Raw genomic sequence first — 24,063 nt, forward strand, 5'->3', positions numbered from 1 at the left:
TGCAGGTGATAATAAACAATTAAGGGATCTTTAAATGCACTGAGTGATTCTAAACTTTATGGTGAAACAAATAATGGCTTAACTAATGAACTTGTTGATTATTGTTTGTGTGTTTATATTTCAGGTGCTTCAAACCTCCAAACAACCAAACAAAAGTTTATTTCACTTCTTAATCAATGCCATAAGAGGAAATCATACACAACAGCCAAAACAAATACAAATGTGATGCGAACGTATGAACAAGTTGGTAGAGGAGAAACGGAGAAAATGTTTTCCGAGAGAAAAGTGATTTCTGTTGGAGATTTTTTTTTGCAAAATGCACTTGTTCAAGTCATAAAGAAACCACTCCACACTTTAAATAGAAGTTTTGGAGGGTTTTTAAATGGTACACTGCAAAAACATAAAATCTTACCAAGTATTTTTGTTCTAGTTTCTAGTGCAAATACATTAGATCTTGAAATAAGACAAAAATGGCTTACAAGTAGCTATCCAGCAAAAAATAGGAGCTTGTTTTAAGTTAATAATTCCTTAAATAATTAAATAAATACTAGTACCACTGCAATTTATTTCACCAGTTGAATTAGCACTTTTCTTTAAAATCAGTTTAAGGAATTGACTTAAAACAAGCTCCTATTTATTGCTGAATATTTGGTAAGATTTGGTTTTGTAGTCTGAAATTTGTGTTTGAATTCAGTTTGTTTACAAGTTTGAACAAATTTTACTTAATAAAGATGAGTTTACTTTTATTTTGATTATCAAAAACAGCATTAGGGATAACATTTCCTTTTGTTAGAAAAATATAAATGTTTAAAAATTGGTCTTTTTAGCAGTTTTTTAAGATGAAATTATCCTGAAGGTTTGGTTCCCATCAAAAACTTTGGGAGAAACTATCAGAGCTGATTCCTCTGAAATCTCATTTTCTTTTGCCGTGACCAAAAAGTTTGGATAAATGGCTTCTACACACACAAACATGCTGATATCTCTGCTTTGTTTCACTTTTCAGCCTCTGATGTGGTGGGTTTGGACGGCAGCAGCAGTTTGGTGTACAGACTAAGTCCCGGGTCAAGGCGGGCTCAGAGAGATGTCATCACATTGAAGCTCAAAACCCTGAGAAACTCCGGGACGCTGCTGCAGGCGGAGGGAAGGGAAGGAGTCGGACTTCGTCTGGAGTTAGAGAGAGGAAAACTACTGCTGCTGTTCAGACAAGGTGCTAATGTCTATTGACAGACACAGAGATCATGACCCTGCAGAACATTTAATCTGCAGAGAGTTGGTGATGGCATTTCTTCTGATGAGGAGCATTTCCATTTTAGTCATTTGGCACATCTTCCAGATCTTTGATTACCTTTTAAATGGTTGATGAGGAAAACACACACCTTACTTCCTGATTAAATCTTTGTGCCCACTTTTCTGCTGCATCCCAGTCTGTTTAAAGCCTTGATTGATGGCACCCATTTGCTGCAGCATGTGTTAGGGCTGGACTCTTCTGGTCTCGATGCATGCCAGGTGTGTCGCTGTGTGTGTGTGTGTGTGTGTGTGTGTGTGTGTGTGTGTGTGTGTGTGTGTGTGTGTGTTTGAATAGGATTACACCAGCGGTTGTCATGTTGCCCATGCTGAATCATCACCATCTGGCACCTCTCTCACCAGAAACCCCGCTGACCACAGAAATACTTCACCCTCACATCCAGCTTCTCCTCCTGCCTTCTTCTCTTTGAGCCCTTTTCCCATTTTTTCCAGATCTTTTCCTGGATTTTCTCCTGATTTCAACAAACTTCAGAATTAGCAATAAAGATTGCATGATAGTTTCAGTTCTCTTTATGTGCCAACCCTAATTTCAGCCCAGTTTTTGTAAACATTGCAATTACAATCAAACAAAATATTTTTCTACAATCAAGAATTTTAACTGTTTTCACAGCACAATATGAAATTAAACAATGCTGCCTCACAAACGGCCACCAGATACTGAGCTGTCTCTTTCACCACCAGCTGTGTTTTCATTTGCCTTAAAATTGCACAAATTTGAATTTTGCAAAAAAAAAAAAAAATTGTTTAATGTTTATTTTGGTACATTGTAAAAACAGAAAATTTTACTAAGTGTTCGTCTAGTTTCTAGTGCAAATATCTGCACACTTGAAGTAACTTTCAGCAAGATGTAGGAGCTTATCGTAAGTAAATGTTTACTTAATATTGATGAAAAAGTAATTGTTTCATTGGCAGATTATTTCACTTATAACATTGGAAAAAAGTCTTATTATAACTGAAATGATCTGCCAATGGAACTAAAACGTTTTCATTAATTTTAAGAAATTCTTGACTTAAAATAAGAAGACATTTCTTACTGAAAAGAAACTTGTAAGTTAGTTTTATCTTATTTCAAGTGTATTAAAATATTTGCTCTAGAATCTAGACAAAAACACTCTATGGTTTTCTGTTTTTGCAGTGCACAACTCTACTGTGTGTTTATTTTTTTAGGAGTTTTCAGCCAAAAGAATCCTCTTAAAATCCCACGTCATTAAAGAGACACTGGCTTAGTGAGTGGGAATTAAATCGATCCATTAAAATGATGGTACAAAGGCAGAGGACGGTTCTGAAGATACTTTCTTCTAACTACTCCCTCTCTGCCTTCTCGTTTCTCTTTTAGTTTCCTGTTTTCTTTTGATTGTTATTTGTCTTTGTTGTCTCCATGATAACAAGCGGTAATTTGTCTTTTTAATCTCCAGATATAGCATCTTTCGATCTGCTTTTCATCTATTATCCTGTCTCCCTCTTACATTACTTTCTATTTGGGTCTCTTGGTTGAATGATCTTTATATTTCTGATCCTCATTATTTCAGTCTCTGCCTTTCTCTTTGTTTTACTTCGGAAACTCTTCATCCACGGATCAGAAATTTTGGTTGCAGACTTTGTAATTTCGTTCATCTGATTTGTACATTGGCCTGGAGCTCAGTCATGCTCCACTTTGCTGAACTAACACGACGACTCAATCTAAATTTAGAGAAGATATATTGTACTTTAAAAAACAACAGCACTGCCTAATATAACGTTTATTTTAAAACATACAGTAATCTGTAATTTATTGTTAATTGAAAGAATGGAGGTCATCCATTTATATTTGGTTTTTGCACAGTGACTAAGCTGACATTCAAGACACTGGTCATAAAAGTCACTGTTACCGTCTGCATGAGTTGTTAAGTTTTCTGAAATAGTAAAATAGGTTACAAATAAATTAACAATTATGATAATCTTATCTTAGGGATGATTTTTGTATTTTTTGTTATGGTAGTTCATTGACATATCAGCTTGGTGCTTTAGGTTTCCCCATAAATACCAACTCACAATCCACATCAATTTTATTCATTTTATTTTAATCAAGTTAGAAAAACAAATTAATGCTGATATGCATCTGAAATTTATGTTTGCCAAATAATATTTACGCACTCTGCTGTGGCCAGTAATTATGATGCACATAAGTAACAGAAACAGATGGAGGCAAGAACGTCTTATTTATCTATTTATTTATTTACTTCATGATAAGTGATGTAATAAAATCCCAAATGGGTTACCATTCTAATTGCACACACAACATTTTCCTTTCCAGTGTTTGATAATTAAGGTTGGAGGTGATTAAAATGGCTATATCAGTGCATGAGGGATAATGCTGCAGCGTAATCAGACCTCCTGCTCGGCCTAATGAAATTTATGGTGGGTTGTGATTTACAGTTACTCCACTGAAAGTATTTAGGGGAGCTTTCAGGAATCAATTAAACAGCCAATCCGACCCCCTACAACTTTAATAAAACATCCCATGGTTATTAGCATCTATTCATTTATAAATATGCTTTTTAGTGAAAGTTATGCTGGGTAAGTTGGGACAGTTTTACAACCAGGAAGTAATTAATCTTATTTAGTTCCTTCCCACATTGAGACACAGTGGACAAAACTGATGATGATATAAAACAGACACCAATGTTTCATCTTTTCATGTCTGCTTGCAAACTCTTTCTCAATAGTCAATATTTACAATCCCATCAGAAGGAGCTTATTGATTACAGATGACATCTATTACAATTCAGATCACAATCTGGTGCAAGGACTCATTTGCTTGGAGCAATATTTGGCTTTTATGTTCTGCACCTCAATTTTTCAGAGCAAAAATTCAAAGCGCTCCATTTTACGACGGAGTATAAGGACGACTGTAGATGCAAAAAAGGAGTAGTACACTTCCGCTAAAAACAATCAGAAGTTTTCAGATTAATCTCAGAAATTTTCCAGAAAAAAATCTGAATTTTTTTCAAAAGTCAACATTTCTTTACAAAATTTTTGAAAACTTTCCCGGTGTTTTTCTGGTACATTTTTGGCTTTTCAAACTCAGACATTTCAAAGTTGTTTTTTTTCCTCTAGAACATTTCTGAGATTGATCTCAATTTTTTTTCTTGGCAAATTTTTGATTTTTGGAACTCAGAAATCTCCTTGTTTTTTTTTAAAAGAAAATCTGAAATCACAATTTCCGATTTGTTTTGGTGGAAATTTTCCACTCTTTTTTCTACCTACAGTAGCCCTGATATGCTTGTCATGACATGATGTGTCTACATAATCCTTGAATGCTTTTTTGCCACTGTTACGGCCCGCCTGTGGGTCACAACATAAAGAAGTCCAGACCAAGGCATATAATACAAAAGGCTTTATTCAAGCTCTGGCTGGACATGAAGGTACTGGAGAATCGTGGCAAAGAAACAAAAGGGTGGGAGCATTCACGAACCAGCCAGCAGTTGGCCGTCGGATTCGGGCCGCTCCCCTCGCCCTGCCTCACCAGATCATTCGCCCTACAACCAAGAACCGGAAAACCTCGGCTTGGCCAACGATCCCCAGTCCCAGCAACACAAAGAAAGTTAACAAACAGAAAAACACATTGAAGGAGCGTGAGCGAGGCTTGGAAAACACCCCAGCAGCCAGGAGCTCTTCCCAACTTCCTCGCTCCCCTGGTGGGTGGGGCTTGATCCCTTTAAACTCTCGCCAGCCAATCAACTGCAAGAAAAGAATAGCAATTAAACAGGGATTCATTCACAATGGTGACAGGTGCCCGTCACAGCCACTATACCACAAAATATATTCAATACATTTTATTTAGATTTTCTGTAATGGACCAATGCAATTGTGTGTATAAAAGTGGAAGGAAAGTGATTTTCAAATTGTTTTCAAACATAAATCGGAAAAACCATCCGCCTATTGGTAAATGGAGTCCATTTTTGTGTAAATCAATATTTGTATAAATAAATACAATTGTTCTCTTATTATTCAATCCGTCGTCTGAAACATTACTGTCAATCATTGTGAAGGCAGCATTGAAAAACATTCATATCCACAATCCCCAAAAAGCTGATTCAGGGGCTAAAATATGGACAGATCTCACTTCAGAAGAAAACTTGTGACATAGTTTAAGTGCAAAGCTTCCCAATTTTACATGTTAATAATGTATTTAGCTAATTGGACCGACTTTTACTGCCGTCAATCATCACATTAATGCATATTTTCAGCTGCAGAATCTCACAAAGTTTGTTAGTGACATTTTGATGAAGAAAATTCTTCAAAATGCATGTTAATCATAATCAATATTGTAATCACACATATCATTTTCCTTCTATTTCACGGTTATCCTCTACTCCAGGGGTGTCAAACTGCAGTCCTGAAGGGCTGCTGTCCTGCAGTTTTTAGATGTGCCACAGGTACAAAACACCTGAATCAAATGGCTTAATTACCTCCTCAGTTCTCCAGAGCCTTGCTAATTACTTAATTATTCTATTCAGGTGTGGTGCAGCAGAGGCACTTCTAAAAGTTGCAGGACACCGGCCCTCGAGGACTGGAGTTTGACACCCCTGCTCTACTCTATTGCAACTGTGATATATGCACATATAAAGGCTACTGAAATTGAAATAGTGAGAGGGTTATGTTTTTTTTTGCAAACTGTACATTTATTGATGCCTAAAATGAATGGCCCTTTGTTTCAACCTGCAAAACGTTCAGTAATGGGTGGGTGGAGCTGCAGACTGTGATGTGGAAGAGCAAAGACAGAAACTACTTCATAAATGAATATCAATTCATTCTCCTTGTTTGCACTCTCATATTGATTCCCGTTTTTGCTTTTTCTTTTCAATTATTCAAGTTGTAATGAAATCTGCCCTCTGGAGAGATTCTATCTTGCAGTCTTCTTCCTGGTCTCACTACTTCATACGAACTAATAACTGTTCCATTAATCAATGCAAGTCAAGAAATCTAATTTACTTTCATGTTGTGCCGTCGTCTTTTATTGACTGCTGCTTCTTTTTTTTTGTTTTTAATATACTAAAAGTTTCACAGCATTTTTCTCCATGTAAGTGAAGTTGCAGTTTTTACTTTAAACCTTTAGTGAAATATGTTACACTGCAAACACAAAATCGTACAAAGCATTTTAGTCCATTTTCTAACTTTAATAACTTACTATAATTGAAATAATATAAAATTAATTTACAAGGAACTTTTCAGCAAGATTTATGATCTTGTTTTATGTCAGTTATTTCTTAATATTGATGTAAATGCACTTGCTAGATTGGCAGATTCTTTACTTATAACAAGACACTTTTTCCATGTTATAAGTAGTGTAAATAATACTCTTTTAATCTATATCTCTTAATCTAATCTTTTAATCTAAGGATTTATTTACTTGAACAAAGTAACCAAGTGAATTTTTTCTTATTTCAAAAAGCACTTGGTAAGATTTTGTGTTTTTGCAGTGTAAACTCACAAAATATTAAAACATGTTTGTCTTTTACCAAACTTTACATTTTCTCTCTGAAGTTAAAACTGATGTTGCCTTGTTAATATCTTATGCATTTTTAATGCTATATTGTATTCAGTTCTTTCTACTCTTCCGTCTTACAGCAGAAACAAGTTTTTTTCTCTCAGTTCTTTGGGGATTCTGGAATGCATCCACTAATTCGGGTCTGCTGGTGCTCATTTATGATTAATGATGCATTCCCTCTGTAGTCTTTCAAATTAGGCTTCATAACATATTTGGCTTGTTTTTCGCTGCTGGTATATAGATGTTGACAGGAGTCTCCAGCGAATTTGGAGAAGGTGACCTCGCCCTGATCCCCCCTGTAGTCTGAACTGAATGAAAACATTCAGAGCAGAAAAGAAACTTTTACACTTTTGAAAACTTGATAACTTAATTTTTTTTGTCTACTTAATTTTAGGTAGGACTTCATCTGCTGAACCTCGACGTCTTGCAGCTCTTGGAAGCCTTTTGGATGATCAGCATTGGCACCATGTGGCAGTGGAGCTACACGGCCTTCACCTCAACCTCACAGTGGATAAACACACGCTGCGGGTTAAAATCCCGCCACAGTTCCACCACCTCGACATACAAGAGGTCTGATGAACCGAAAAGCTGCTTCAGCTAACAGCATAAATCCACGGTTCTGAGTTGCTAATAACCTGTGTGTTTGGGATCACAGCTGAGCGTGGGGGCAGGTCAGGCTCTCGGGTCTCACAAGCCATTTCACTCCAAGACGAACTTCCACGGCTGCCTGGAAAACCTGCTGTTCAACGGTCTCAACCTGATCGGACTCGCCAAAGTCAAGGACCACAAAGTTTCTCTCGTGGTAAGTTTAATCCACCACCAGGACTCACTCCTCTGCTAGGAGTATCTGCTCAGACTGGCTTGAAAAAAAAGATCCGTGGCTACGTTCACACAGCAGGTCTTGATGCTGAATTACATTTTTTTTTCTGAAGTCTTATGTTGTTGTTTGCAGGTCGTTCAAGCTGCCAAACAAACCCGACTGTAATGAGACTTGTGTGTGAACAGTTTATGTCCCCAAAGTGACCTGCATGCGCAGACGAAAACGTTGATGTCGCTTACTGAAGTAACGATAAATGGATTATGGATCGATTTAAAAGTTTATTCACCAATAAGAGCCGACAGGATTATCTAAGCTTTTCTAAGAAAGCTTAGAAAACGAAAGCACAATTAAGTGCAAATATCTTAGAACATTTCAATTAAGACAAAACTAACTTATAAGTAAGTTTTCAGCACAACATAGGAGTTTGTTTTAAGTCTATAATTCCTTAATATTGATGAGAAAGTATTAGATATAAGTGAAATAATCTGCCAGTACTTTTTCATCAATATTAAGGAATTGATGTGAAACAAACTCATATGTTGTTTTGAAAAGTTACTTATAAGTTAATTTTGTCTTATTTCAAGTGTACCAAGATATTTGAACTTGGAACTGGTAAGATTGTGTTTTTGCAGTGTAATTATTTCTTTGTATGTTTTTATTGTTGTAAATGATTAGAAATAATTTACCAGGTTCCAGTTAGAATCGTTTATTATTTTTTTGTGGCTGGGGCTAAGTTTGGTTACCTGCTTGCCTTTTTTAGTTTCATCTTGAGATGAAGATGCTTCTTTATAAATAAGAAGGTGAAGAAACAAAAACATTAAAGACAGCAGAAAGAGAAACTTGACATTTAAAGTGTCCTAATAGTGTTTTTCCCTTTTCCCGACATTAAAGGAGCCATCGCTCCTTTAATGTCGCTCCTCACAAAAGTGTGAGGAACTCCTGCTGGGGATATTAAAAGCAAATTCAAACTGTGGACGAACATGTTCAGACTCTTGAAGTCATGTGTTGTAATGAGGCTCTAACTCTGAAAGGGACTGTCAGCAAACTTACGGCCACTTCCACTGCAGAAAACTACAAAGTGCTTTTTAACGTTCTGCGGAGGACGCTTAACAAGAAAAGAGGTGGATGAGATATCTTGTCAGTTCCCAGGGTTTTTAAGGTAACGTTTTCATGAGGCAATGAAGCCTTTTGAGACTTGAATCATTGCACGGCATTTTAAGTGCACCGCAAAGAGTTTTTACATGTCGTCTGTGCTTCCATTGCATGGTAAAAGCAACTGGGGATAAAACTCCCCACATATCTGCTGGCGCTGTTATAGTTTACTGCTGCAGCCGGAGCAACGGACAGTTTCATCATCACTACTGAGAACAACAATCTGATGATGCAGGGCGCTCTCTTCTTTCTGTTTCTGATTCTTTATCTGTTTTACCTTTGCGTGAGGTGACTTTGGTATTTTAAGTATTCGTTTCTAATCTTATCCCAAGCTTTGCTGTTATCAATATGGAAATACAGTTGTCCTCCTTAAGGAGACTCGCTGATGAGATCACCGTGACAGAGGCCACATCAACGCGCCCTCTGCAGCTGATTAATATTCATGTTTTCTGATGCTTTATCTCTCCAGCAGTCATTTAGTTCACTCTAAGTTTTCTTTTTTGTTTTTCAAGGGCAATGTGACCTTTTCCTGTGCCGAGCCAGTTGCTGTTGCCGTAACGTTTCCCGGCCTCCAGAGCTTCCTCCAGTTGCCGTGGACAACGCCATCATCTTCGGGGAGCGTGTCGATTGGGTTTCGGTTTCGGACCTGGAACAAGGCGGGGCTTTTGCTCACCTTTGAACTCCCTCAACAAGGAGGCGTGGCCTGGTTGTTTCTGAGCGAGGCGAAACTCCGCCTCCAGATCCAGAAAGGAGGACGGGTTCTGCTGGAGCTCAGCGCAGGTCAGCTGAACGTCACTTCTAGACTACAATTTAATCAGTACTCCAATGTCATAGGAAACCATGAACAAGCAGCAAAGTTTAGTCACAGTTATATATCTGCATATGTTTCAGGATGTTGTGCATCCCTTAAAACACATATGTCAAAGTCAAGGCCCGCGGGCCACATCCGGCCCGCAAATCAATTATCTATGGCCCCCTGAATGATATTTAATTACTATGAGAACCGGCCCGCAAGCCAGAGCCGCCCGCTCGTGTTTTGCCTGCAAACACTACATTTCCCATAATGCAACGGTAGCCCGCGAAGTGACTACAGCGCGCCCAAACGGCTTCATTATTCATCAGCTCAGAGCCTCACCCCGAACATTGATGAACTTGTACAAAAGATGAGACACCTCCAAGTATCAGGCTCAGCCTCAGACAAGTGAGCATCACAGAGCAGTAACGTATTTTCAGTTTATAAGTTTCAGTTAAATTTTTACATTTGTTTCTACAAGACGTGATTTTTCTTTGAATGAAGTATTGTTTTGTCTGTGTGCCATATATTTTTGTATTTTATTTTATTTTTTTGTATTTATTTTTCAGTTGAATGGATTCAGGTAAAATTGCAGATAAGAGCCATGAGAAAGAATACAACTGATTTGATTTATTTTTTTACTTTACTATTTGAAAGCAGTGATCGGTAGGATCATAGAGCAGCACAGTAATGCATTTTCAGTTTATAATGCATGCACTTTGATTTATGCATTTATCTTGATATTAAGAAACATATTTTGTTTTTAAAAACAATTAAATTTGTTGCTGTTTGCCTCTTGAAAAATGTTTTCCCTTGAAGTTACTGACAGAGCCATAACAAAATATTGCTTTATTCATTTAATCGTTAAATAATACACTCTGTTAGGTCTTGGTTCAATAGGCTATGTGCAATCATTTCAATATGTTTTAATAAACATTAAACCAGTCCGGCCCTCGGCTTGTAGCAAATTTGTTTTTTTGGCCCTCTGTGTATTTGACTTTGACATCCCTGCCTTAAAACAATCGGAACGAGTGTAAACATTATAGAGCCATTATAAAGCCACTCCAGTAACACTTTATTTGAAGGGGTGTGCATAAGACGGACATAATACCTGCCATAAACATGAAGGAGTCCTCATGAATGTCTTCTTGAAGTGTTATTTGGTAAATAATTACACTTTTAATGTAAAGTTGCACTAAAAGTTGCATTAAAAGTCCATTAAATGTGTCAGTTTTGCATTATTCAGTAATTACACTTTAAATGCAAATTTTAATTAAAACTAGCATTAAAAGTGTCAATTTTGTATTAAAAGTGTCATTATTTACCGAAAAAACATTCATAAAGACTCCATTCATGAATTCATTAATCCACCCAAGCATGGCCATCTTGTTTGACAAGCATGTTTTACAGAATCAATTTTTTTTTTCAACTTTGATGTCAGGTCAATATATTTAGTTTAAGTCCTCATGTTAAACAAACAGAAATAAATTAATTTTGACAAACTTAATTTGACTATAAATTAACTCAATATTTTCTAACTTGGAAATCCATTCTTTTTGTATATTTTTTCTTCACCGTTAGCGCACGGAACAGTTCATACACGAGCTTGATTAACAGCGTGAAGACCCTCCTCCTGGATCTGATTGGTTGTTTTTGACCAGGATTTCTGCAAACTGCAATAGTAGCACTGGGAAGAGTTTTTGTTTTCTTCCATTTCATATGACACAGTCTGAATAAATATGTAAAAAACATTTTTTTGTAAAAGTTATATACTGCAACTTTAAAGGGGAATTTAAAAAGATGCAGCGCACCAACATATATGCATATTGACAATGTTGCTGTTGCATTATAATCTGAACTATGTTTTTTACTGATATCTGATCACATGAAGACTCTGAAGTATGAAGTTTGTCTGAGTAGCACTGATTTTCGTCTTCCTCTCTTCATCTTGTCCCTAAACTCGGCGCCAGCGCTTCTCTTTGACTGCATGACAAATGGGTTTTGTCCCTCAGAAACCTGCATATGCCCAATTTGCAAGGGTGCATACTTTCCCCCGTTGGGAGCTTCGGGGGTGACTGACCTCTCTGCCAGGGGCCTTATCACAGCATTTATCTACTTTTGCTTGGAGAGTGGGATTGTTTAGCTGCTTTGTGAGATCCCATGTGTTGCAGCCAGAACAATGGAAAAAAGCCAAGTGCACAGCAGCCGTGTTGTAAAGTGTTGCTTTAATGTGCTACTTTATTTAGTCTGCTGTAAATGTGATTAGGCTGGAACCTTTCATTACTATCCAGTGTGAAGGAGCCCTACCTGGGGTGGACATTTATCATACAGTTTATCATTTATCATGATTTTTTTTTTATCATGATAAGAATTTTGATTTCTTGTTGCCATAATAGATTTCAGTTACTGATGGTACATTAAAATTCAATTCAATCCCTTTTATCCATATCAAATGTTATTAAAGCAATTTAAGAGCGGCGACGTAGGAAACAACTTTCCAAATACAAACACATTTCACCCACCTGTTATACAAAAAAATAAACTTCTGAGAGCCACTGCTATTTAGTTACTCCATGGAAATTTGTATGGACTTGCAAAGTTGTTCTATTATTTACTGTTTGTTATACAAAATCTATATACAATTTTACCTTATTAGCAATGACAATAGCTTTATGAATAAATATTAGATTACACATGTTGTTTGGTCCCTGGAAGAGGACGCTGTGCACAATATCCCAAGATGTTGAAATTATGTTGTTGAGCAAATCGTTGTCACAGGAAAAAAAATTGGCAAAGGACATAATGAGATATTGATGCACTTCAACAACAAACAGATACGGAGGGCTGACAAAGCTCTGCGTGGGTTTGGAACAAGTCAATCACAGAAAGAGTGCAACTAACCTGCTGCTGCTGTTTCTGCTGTCAATATGCATGAATGTGCCTTAAAATGCTGTTTTAATTATGAGACATGATTTCTAAAAAGCTGGCGACAGGCTTGCACTGTTAAAGCTCCAAATCTGTTTTTGACAAGTGTCTAGTGTACATACATTTGAAATAAGACAAAATAAACTCACAAGTATTTTTTTCAGCAAGATATAGGACCTTATTTTAAGTAAATTACTTTAAGAATGATTATAACTACATTTTCCCCATGTTTGAAATAATCTACCAGTGGAACTGACACTTTTAAAATCAATATTAAGGATTTACTGACTTAAAAAAGGTCATATTTTTTGCTGAAAAGTTAATTTTGTCTTATTTCAAATGAACTAAGATATTTTCACTAGAAACTAGGCAAAAATACTTTGTAAGATTTTGTGTCTTTGCAGTACGGATTCGAGTTCCTACACTGCAAAAATACTAAATCTTACCAAGTATTTTTATCTAGTTTCTAGTGCAAATGTTTTATCACACTTCAAATAAGACAAAACTAATGCATAAATAACTTTTTAACAAGATATAAGACCTTGTTTTACGTAAAGAAATTTCTTAAAATTGATGAAAAGATTTTTGTTCCACTGGCAGATTATTTCACTTGTAACATGATAAAAATGTCTTGTTATAAAGTGAAATAATCTGTTAATGGAACTAATTTTTTCATCAATATTAAGGAATTAAAAGTTCCCGTATCTTGCTGAAAAGTTACTTGTAGTTTAATTTTGTCTTATTTTGAGATATTCGTCCTAGAAGCCAGACCAACAAAACTTGTTAGATTTTATGTTTTTGCAGTGTAAGGAAGGTTTTTAAATAGGAATCTATCTTTAAGGTTCTGCACTCAGTGACGGCCAGTGGCATTCAGTGGCACTGACCTCCAGGCGAAGTCATCTGACTGTCTCTGTGGATAAAGATGAAGGCGGCAGTGCTCAGGCCAGCCCCTCATTTCCTGTCGCAGTAGAAAGTCACATCTTCTTCGGTGGTAAGAGCAGAAACAGATCCTAACTGAGCAGTTCAGACTAAAGAATTAAACTTCAGCATCATAACTGTCTTGTCTTCTCAGGATGTCCTGCTGGAGACGCTCCAGGATGCAGAAACCACTTCAGTTCCTTCCAGGGCTGCATGCGTTTACTCAGTCTGGACGGCAGGATTATGGACCTGATCGCGGTGCAACAGAAGCAGCTGGGAAATTACAGCAACCTGCAGATTGACATGTGTGGAATAATCGACAGGTTTGTATTTTAGACTATCTTGATTACTCTTTCTTATCCGTGGTGCAGACAGTTCTGGAAATTTGGCTCTTCATACGCACAAAGACAAAGTTTTAATTGACGTGACACAGAAAGTGTGACACTTACAAAAAAGCTTTATTTGAACCTTTAAGACGCAGTTTTGTATAGTTAAGACAGAAAACAAATCTAATCTTCCAGTTCTTCCTTTGCTTCTTTCTTTCTCTTTCCCCCTTCCTTCTTTTCATCCATCCATCCATCCATCCATCCATCCATCCATCCATCCATCCATCCATCCATCCATCCATCCATCCATCCATCCATTTTCTCCTTTGTCCCTTCCTTAGCTCTTTCCTTCCTTCCTCAAATTCTGCATTTTAAATTTTTAAGGTGTTTTATTGTTGGATCTTTAAGTGAAATCTCATCAGAGATATGTAGCTCCCACAGGCAGCGACTTTTCTCTGATCATTTATAATCCACGGTGTTCAGGCGACTGTGGTCACATGTTTGTAGTCAACAAATAATTAGGTTATGCAACTTCTACTTTCTGAATTTTTTTTATTTACCTCAGGATAATGTTTTGCATTTACAGTAATTACCATGTGACAAAATGAAAGTATCACACTCTATGACTGCTCAGAATCTGCTCGAATCTCAGAGGTTAGAAGACGCGGAAATGCGAAGGAAAAGATGTGGAGGAAAGCTAATCGTTTTTCTGTTTTGGCTTTACACCAAACAGCGGCACGATTAATGAGACAATTGCAGCAATTATAAACCCGATTTTAGAGCCTGAGAGGAAACAAGACAGTCACTAAAAAACCTAAACACACACACAGCGGCTCTCCACATAAACAACCACAGGATGTGAACATGGACTCAGACACTAGTATCCACAAATCCTCGGCAGATAGGGTAAGAGACTGCTTGAATGATTTTAATTAAATGTCTCTCAGCTTTTGCATCACAATTCATCAGACTACAGCTCCTCCACAGATCTGACTTTTCAGTTGGAACAAAGAGGGGGAAAAAAAAATCCGTTTTCCTGTAAAAACAGAAAAATATACAGTGTGTTCCCTCTGTGTTATCCTTCTGATTTGACATGAGCCACCTGGGACAATTTCTGCAGGAATGTCAGGTGGAAAATGAACTCAGCAACACTGTTTCAGCATGGTACCTTATATTCCTCAGCAGGTTATTACTGTATTTTCTACAGGGGGAGGGGTGAGGCAGGTTAGTGTTGCTGCAACCAGCAAAGAGTATTATTAGACAAACAGTCCATTAACAGCACAAATTGAATGCAATCCGGAGGGAGCTCTGCATTACCTCTGTACCCCACAACTCCACATATTTTGCTTTTTCTACCTTGACAAACAGGTCTGTTCAAAACAACAGAACAAAAAGGAGCATTTCTTCAGAAGCCTAACATAAAAGGATTCAACACTACACACAAAGCGGATTTTTAAAAAAAACTGAACTGTACATTTTATCAACTATTTTTATGCCAACTTAACTATTTTATGGTCACAGGAAAGACTTAGTCTTTCTGTTAAATCATTAAGATCAATAAGTGATCAAAACAAAAGCCTGGTGCTGCTAATCAACGTACCTGACTGATCATTATCAGTAGCTGCGCTTCCATTACAAATGTGCGCAAAATTTTGGCCGCATTCTGCAAATTATGAAAAAAAATAAATAAATAGCGGCGTTTTCTTTAAAATCACGTGACTGTTTCTTCTTTAGATTTTAACAGCAGCTTGCATCCATTAATGTTGCACTACTGCCATCTCTTGGATTTTATTATTCATTGCCTTTCGTCGATTTCTCCTAATGAGACCAGTATTTTTCAAAAAGCGAAATATATTTCCTTTTCCTTCATTACTATGAAGCAACCACATTTTCAAATTTCAGTTCCTTATTAAAACATATTTCCATTTTCAATAATCGAATACATTTATTCACGCAATATGTCATTAAAGAAAACAACATCCTCCAATTACTTCCTGTCATCTTCTTCTTCGTGGTTTTTACCGGCGTCAACATCCGGTTGTTGATCATGTGACTCATGTGAGGCAAAAAAAAAAAAAAAGTGTTCCATCGCGGTTTTGCGAAATAAATCAATTTGAGTGGGCAAACATCTGATAAATCCCACACTCAGACTAATCACAGGCATCAGCAGACTAAAGAAATGTTAAAATCTTTCCGCATTTGTGTTTTAGGTGTTCTCCGAGTCGCTGTGAACATGGCGGCCTCTGCAGTCAGACCTGGACCGTCTTCCACTGTAACTGCTCCGACAGCGGCTACAGCGGCGCCACCTGCCACAGCTGTGAGTCAGAGATACGAGCATTATTCCTACGAATAAATAGTAAAAGTTTACATGTTGTGTTTTTAGGCTGAGATAAATTTTTTTTTATCTCGGTTCTTTTTTAATTATTCGCTTTCTGTTTTTACAAATCTGTTTTGCTTGTTTGTATCATTTCTAAAATATTGTACTCGAAGTTTCAATGAGTTTAACTGTATAAATATTGCACCACAAAAACAAAAATCTTAGTTTCTAATGCAATTATCTTAGTACACTTGAAATAAGACAAACTTAAGTTACAAGTAACCTTTCAGCAAAATGTAGGAGCTTAAAATAAATTAATATTTACAAAACAGTTCTAGTTAAATTGGCAGATTATTTCACTTATAAGAACAAATATTTGAAATAATCTGCCAATGGAATGAGTACTTTTTCATTAATATTAATGAATTATTGACCTAAAACAAGCTCCTAAATCTTGCTGAAAAGCCATAAGTTAGTTTTTTTTTTTCAAGTGTACTATGACGTTTACTAAAACTTCTTGGTAGGATTTTGAGTTTTTGCAGTGCAACATAAGTTTAAATGATCGCCGATCATTTATGATTTTTTCTGGTCACATATCTTCCTCGCTCTCCTTCCAGTTTTTAATAACGCATTGCACAACTTTTAATCAAGTTTTAGTAGCTTCTGCAATTTCTTTAGATATTTTCTCAATGATTTGATCCATTTTAAATAAACATCTGTGTCTGTCTGCATGTTTTTTAAAGAAGTCAGTTGGAGTTAAACAACTTGTTGCCTGCTGAAAGTTAATCTTCGATGTAGCAATTATCTGAAAGGAGGTTATTTGCAAACTCTAGTCAGAGAAATTTTTTTGTCCAGTGTGTTTCCATGTGAAGCAGCAATCATGATCTTTTCCAGCAGTGTTTGGTCTTCATCCCTGTCTCTGCTCCTGTAGGCGACTTCCTGACGATGTTCTCATTATTTTTCCTCCCAGCTGTGTATGAGCAGTCCTGTGAAGCGTACAAACACAGCGGCAACACGTCGGGATATTTTTACATCGACGTGGACGGCAGCGGACCCATCAAGCCACAGCTGGTCTACTGCAACATGACAGGTATCACACACACACACACACACACACACACACACACACACACANCACACACACACACACACACACACACACACACACACACACACACACACACACACACGCACGCACACGCACACACACTGCAACTCTCTATTAAGTCATAACTTTGTTTTGAATGCTTGGAATTTGCATAATTGCAAATGATGACTCTTTACTCATCTCAGTCTGATTCACTTTATTTTCTACCTACCTGCCTGAAATGCTTCCTCTCGCCTGGTTACACAATCATCTTTATTATGATAGCATTGATGATTCTTATGCTTTTTAAAAAAAATCTCCATTATAACATCATTCAGTCATCCATCCTACCAGCCTCTTACCTGCTTACATTATGGTATTAACAGTGATAGGACAGTTGTTTCATAACATACAGCAGTTTTGGTGAAACTCAAATTGTTGTAGCTTATATGTCTGCAGGGAATTGATCACAATCATGTATATTAACCTGACTGAGGGGAAAGACTCTTATGTTGGAGATAAAATCTGTCTCGTCTTTAAGAGGTTTTATGCTTCGAAAAAACAAAAAAAAAAACGGAACATCTGGATTTATTTTACTCTTAAAAAGAAAGAGAAACATACAAAAAATATGTGATTCTGTTCCAAACAAGCAAAAGAAAAGAAGAACCACCCAGCCAGCGTACATAAATAAGTGGGTTTATCCATATTTTCTTTTTTGGGCCCACATGGAAAGAGTTTTGTGTTTTTCTGTTGTATTCCACAGACTATAATTTACATCTATAGGTCAGTTCAGTTAGGTTTAATAATATGTTTGGTTTGCACAACGACTCACAATCTTAAAGCACTTTGCAAGTTATACAATAATCTAGAACCTAATTTAGTCCAGTACATTTCAGATCAAAGAGAAAGTTCAGCATGCATGACCTTTCTTCTGCTAGATTCATTTCTGACAGCAGCAAGTGTTTCCACTCAACTCTTATCTGCTTGTTTGGTTAATTTTAACAAGCTTACATAATGATTTGCTGATTCAGAAACACAAAATCTTACCAAGTGTTTTGGTCATGTTTCTAGTGAAATGAGACTAAACTAACTTACAAGTAACTTTTCAGCTTTTGTTTTAGGTCAGTAATTCCTTAATATTATTTAAAAGTATTTATTACAAGTGAAACAAATTCCCAGTAGAAAATGATATTTTCTCATTTCTCAAAATACGGTTGAAGCTGGATTTAAAGACGAATCATACTGGATTATTTACACTCATTGCTTTCTTAGGATGTAATAATTAAATCAGCACATTTCTATATTTACAGAAAGCGACACATGGATGATTATCCAGCACAACAACACTGAGCTGACCAGACTGCGACCGGTTTCTGGTGTGGACCAACAATCGATCCACTTCAGCTACTCATCTGAAGAGGAGCAGCTTTTGGGCTCCATCAGCCAATCAGAGCACTGTGAACAGGAACTCTCCTACCACTGCAGGAAGTCCCGCCTTCTCAACACCCCAGGTAGAGATGCTCTTGTGTTTCTGTATTATTATTTCAAGGCAGAATGTGTAAAAGTGGTAATATGAACCATGAAGATGCATGAAACTGATTAATGTAGCTGAAATATCTCCCTATTATTCACTTCAAGTAGGAACATATGAACTTACAGATGGAAAAAACTAAGAATTTTCATCTGAAGTATTAAAATTTTAGGCTTAATTAGATTGCGGTTATTTTGCTCAAGAAGCAACCTTTTTGTTTTGTGCAGTTAAGAAAAATATGTTATTCTGGAGGAAGTCCTTGGTCTACATTATTTCAATACGCTGTTCTTTTAATTGAATCAGTATCTTAATTTTCTGTCCTGTTTGGTGTGATACAGCTTTAAACAAGTTTAAATTTCTGTTAAGACTTGATATTAAAATCACATTATTAGTGGGGAGTTTTAAGGTAAGTCTAGGTCAGTGGTTCTTAACCTGGTTCGATCGAACCCCAGGGGTTCGGTGAGTCGGTCTCAGGGGTTCGGCGGAGCCTCTGCCGCAAAGGTAAAGACACACTTGTATTAAGTCATGATGACGCGCCGCTTTGCCATCACTTGCTCCAGAGGATCACGTTACATTGCTTAGCCAATCAGAGGATCACGTTACATTGCTTAGCCAATCAGAGCTGTGGAGGAGCACTGATTGAAGGAGATCCACTCTCAGCATGGATTTGAACGTGTGTCTTTAATTACTCAGCAAAGCTCACAGTTTTTACCAAATTCTATAGTCTAAATCTGCTCCTTAGTCGCATCTTTTCGGGGTTGGTACTGCCTCTAGTGGTGTGGGGGTGGTAACACAACTAATATAATTACATTACTAAATCAAAGTCTTTTGTGTGTCGGGATGGGGGGTGGGGAGAGGTGGAATAAGAAGGGTTCGGTGAATGCGCATATGCAATACCTCAAAAAAGGTTAAGAACCACTGGTCTAGGTTATTCCAACAAGTCGATTTTCTTTAATGATGTGAGTTATAATTAGTCAATATAATTATATAATTTACATCTAAACTAAGAACTAGTTTCACCAGGTGTTTGATATTTGATTTCTATGTTGATTAATTATAATTATGTGTAAAGTAACCTGAAGTCCACGTGGACATTTGGAGTAAACTCGTCCAAAAAAACATCGATAAAGAGATGATTTTTGTTAAAGTTTTCATGTAGCCATTCTGTGTGTGTGTGTGTTTCAGAGGGGTCTCCGTTCAGCTGGTGGCTCGGCGGCCGCGCCCCCGGCCGTGAGCAGACGTACTGGGGAGGAGCTCATCCAGGCAGCCAGCAGTGTGGCTGTGGCCTGCAGGGCGACTGCCTGGATCCACAACACTACTGCAACTGTGACGCAGACAGATTGGAGTGGTACTGACTATTATAGACATGTACAGTCGTCTGTCATGTGGTTTTCCAATCATATTTGGACATCCATCCATCCAGACATCTATCTACACCCGCTTATCCTTGCAAGGTTGTAGGGGAGTTAATAGTGCCTATCTCCAGCAGCCATCATTCGAGAGGTGGGGAACATCCTGGACAGATCGCCAGTCCATCACAGAGCAACACAAAGACACACAGGACAAAAACACCCCCCCCCCCCCACACACACACACACACTTATGTAAAGATAATTTATTATAGTCTTTTAACTTGAGAACTCATGCAAGCAGAGGGAGAAAAATAATCTGCAAGTGAAACTAGTTTCCTTTTTTAAATCGGTATTACAAAATTACTGACATAAAACAAGCTCTGTCTTAGCAGTTTTGAAATACTTCTATGGAATAATAATGTTACATTTCCAAAAGAAAATGTCAATAAGTGTCAGTAATATTTTTTATATATTCTTTTCTTGTCATTAGGTTTGAGACCATCTACAGGATACACTGCAAAAACACAAAATCTTACCAAGTAGTTTGTTCAGTGCTAGTATCTTAGTACACTTGAAATAAGTCAAAACTAACTTACAAGTAACTTTTCAGCAAGAAATAGGAGCTAGTTTTAATTAAAAAATTAATTAATATTAATGAAAATGTATCTGTTCTATTGGAAGATTATTTAATTTATAACAAGACATTGTTCCAATGTCATAAGTGAAATAATCTGCCATTGGAACTAGTACTTTTCCATTTAAACTAAGGAATTATTGACCTAAAACAAGCTTCTGTGTCTTGCTGAAAAGTTACTTATTAGTTAGTTTAGTCTTAATTTAAGTTTTCTAAGGTATTTGCATTATAAACTAGACAGAAACTACTTGGTAAGATTTTGTTTTTGTAGTGCAAAGACTTATTGATAAATATAAACTTGCAAAACGAGGTCAAAGGCCAGATCCTGAGATACTGTGGAGTGACTTGAAATGCTCTGCTGTATCAGCGTCACTGATCTTTCGACTAGTAATAAACAATATGGATGCTATTTTGTTATATTCTTCACCTAACTGCTGATACAGACTAAAAACAGCAGTTCTTTCTGACCCCATCTGCCTTGCAGTGCAGCTTGCCACACAGAAATGATTAACGATCAGCGAAGAAAACATGTCAAAATCAGAATGAAGTTATACGAACGCTCAGCCGAAATCTACACGCAGAAAATAAACGAGCCTCTCGCCACGTCTGAACCTTTCACCTCGCTCCGCTTCACACGAGTGACTGGCAACGCACCATTTGCAACTTCAGTAGTTTAGCAAACACCAAATCATCTGGAATAACCTGACAAGGCAAAAACAAAAAAAAACTACTTTAACCTTTGATCATGTAAGCACAGAGCAACACCCACCTGCAAATCCTGACTTCCATTATAATGTTTTTTCACAGAAAAGAGCTACTACTGCTGCGCCTCCATATTTTATCAGGCTTAAAACATTCTGTGCATCTCTGCTTTAAATCCTGGTCGTTGATTTTTGTTATCCTGAATTTTTACTCTGCAAAAATGATAGCAATTATAAAGATGAAGATGGTAGTAAAAGTTTAATTTTCAAACAACACTGCAAAAATACAAAATCTTACCAAGTATTTTTGTTTCTAGTGCAAATATCTTGGTTCATATGAAACTAACGTAAAAGTAACTTTTCAACAAGAAATAGGAGCTTGTAAGTCAATAATTCTTGATAAAGAAAAGTTCTAGTTCCATTAGCATACTTTATTTCTGACAAAAATACAATTTTCCTGTTTTAAGTGAATAAAATCTACAACTGGAATTAGTATTGTTTTTAACCATATTCAAAAATTGTTGACTTAAACAAGTCCTTTATCTTTTTGAAAACTTACTTTTAAATTATGTCTTATTCAAAGAGTACTAAAACATTTTCACTAGAAACTAGACAAAAATTCATGATACAACTTTGTCTTTTTGCAGTGAAGTGATGCATCTAGATTCTGTCTCATAAGATGTAGCTAAATGTGTTGCACATCCATGTGAATGTTCAAGCTATCAATGCAGGAGCAGTTTTGCCATTTTTTTTCCTGCTTATTTTTCCTCTTTTTTATGTTTTTTTTCCAGGACTGAGGACTCAGGCCTGGTCACCCATAAGGAAAGCCTTCCAGTCAGATCTCTGGTAGTGGGTGACCTCCAGAGGCCGGGGTCAGAGGCAGCGTACATGGTGGGACCACTCCGTTGCTATGGAGACAGTAAGTTTATCTAAATCAGTGCTTCCTAAACCTTTTAACTGTAACTAAACCTCTCTAACTTATTTATCTTAAACATAGTTTTTTAGCAAGAGTCCTAAAAATCTGATTTCTATAAAAGGTTTCAATATAATCCTGGACAGCCAGTTAAATGCTTTTGCTGATCCTCAGCATGTATAAATCTAAAACTTTTAGGTTTTAGATTTAAAACTTTTCATTACCATTTTGGCTGGGTTTTTTCTTTAGACATATTTGTGGAAGATTTATTGCATGGCGAATGAATTCCTGTTATGTATAAAGTGTTTAAGCAAGAGGCAACTGGACTTATTGGGCTGTTTACGATGTTTCACCTCATGCAAAAAGGCTTCTTCAGTTCTTTTTGCATGAGAAGTGAAACCTCCTCAAGAAATAAGAAAAAAAGTGAAAATTCCAGTTTTTTTATTTATTTTGCTGGGTTTGGTTTCTATTTGGGTCTCAACTGCTTCTAAAAAAAACACCCAGTTATTTTTTGGTGTCTGGAAAACGAGCCGATTCAAAAACTTACTGGTTGTTGAGTCAGACTGCATCGTTACCTAGCAACCCCAGCAAAGCCTAGCTGGTTTTACCACTGTACAATGGCTGCTGGAAAAGGCAAATATTTTGTTGTTGACTTATCATCCAGAAACCACTTGCTGCATTCTTTTTTGTTGTACAGGAGGCTCTACTTCTGCTTTTCAAAGATGTACAATTGTATGACTGCACATATCTTTGCAGCTATTTTCATGTGAAAGTGTAAACGTTGATTTGGAGAGTGTGGCCGGCAGCAGCTTATTTGGATTTGAAGTGAACTGCTAAAACTGCTCATTCTAAAAAAGAATAAAAAGCTCAAAATAGGAAGGATAGACCAGACTAAAATCTGATTAAAAATGATTTTGTGCAATAAATATAACAAACATGTTTTGTATAGACCATAGTCCTATCCTAACCTTTTAAAGGAAGCATAATATATATCTTTTAAGCACTTATGTTACTATAAGAAATGAGAAAATTCTAAAATTAAATCGGTTTAAGGAAACAAACAATTATAGGCATAAATGCCTTTGCTTTTGGCTACAAGTTGTGAATAAAAAAAAAAATAAAAAAATTTTACAAAAAAACAATTTACATTTAAGCCACATTTTCCCTAAACAATCAGAATTATAAAACGCTCTCAGCCCTGTTTGCTTTCCTGGTTTGGTTATTTTGGTTTTATTCTGAAGATCTTGACAGTGAATTTATTTGTTTTTCCCACTTTCTTGCAGAGAACTTCTGGAACGCTGCATTTTTTGACAAGGAGACGTCATACCTCCACTTCCCCACCTTCCACGGTGAGCTGAGCGCAGACATCTCCTTCCTTTTTAAGACCACTGCTTCCTCTGGAGTATTCCTGGAAAACCTTGGCATTAAGGACTTCATCCGGATCGAACTAAGCAGTGAGTAGAAGCTGGAATATAACACTGAGTATCAGACGAGTGCAGAAGGGAACTAGTTACATTTCTTCGTGTTTATAATGAGTCTGAACTTTGATGTTTGTACTTTTAAATTGTCAGGAAAATGTAGTTTTTTTATTCTTCAGAGAAGAATAAAATGTTTTGTTTGCCTGTTTAATGTTTGTTGTCATCCAAAATGTATTCTGACAGCCCAAGCAGAAAATTGGGGATTATTAAAACCATTAAAACAAAGCTAATAATTACCGTAGCCCATGGTTTTAATTTTAGAGATGTTCCATCATGTCCCC

At 36.7% G+C, this 24,063-nt stretch overlaps 1 protein-coding gene across 2 annotated transcripts in view; it reads left to right on the top strand.

The window, feature by feature from the left end:
• Nucleotides 1–24,063, top strand: part of cntnap3 (contactin associated protein family member 3) — a 106,921-nt gene that overhangs the window by 51,551 nt on the left and 31,307 nt on the right. For both annotated transcript variants that reach the window (XM_008433926.2, XM_008433924.2), the window contains exons 5-16: nt 1,004–1,207; nt 7,230–7,405; nt 7,491–7,637; nt 9,320–9,587; nt 13,367–13,516; nt 13,598–13,766; nt 15,980–16,086; nt 17,057–17,176; nt 18,484–18,684; nt 19,890–20,052; nt 22,183–22,310; nt 23,588–23,758. In XM_008433926.2, coding sequence (XP_008432148.1) covers nt 1,004–1,207; nt 7,230–7,405; nt 7,491–7,637; nt 9,320–9,587; nt 13,367–13,516; nt 13,598–13,766; nt 15,980–16,086; nt 17,057–17,176; nt 18,484–18,684; nt 19,890–20,052; nt 22,183–22,310; nt 23,588–23,758 — 2,004 coding nt within the window. The remainder of the gene's footprint in view (nt 1–1,003; nt 1,208–7,229; nt 7,406–7,490; nt 7,638–9,319; nt 9,588–13,366; nt 13,517–13,597; nt 13,767–15,979; nt 16,087–17,056; nt 17,177–18,483; nt 18,685–19,889; nt 20,053–22,182; nt 22,311–23,587; nt 23,759–24,063) is intronic.

Source organism: Poecilia reticulata, linkage group LG17, assembly GCF_000633615.1.
Source record: "Poecilia reticulata strain Guanapo linkage group LG17, Guppy_female_1.0+MT, whole genome shotgun sequence".
Lineage (NCBI taxonomy): Eukaryota > Metazoa > Chordata > Actinopteri > Cyprinodontiformes > Poeciliidae > Poecilia > Poecilia reticulata.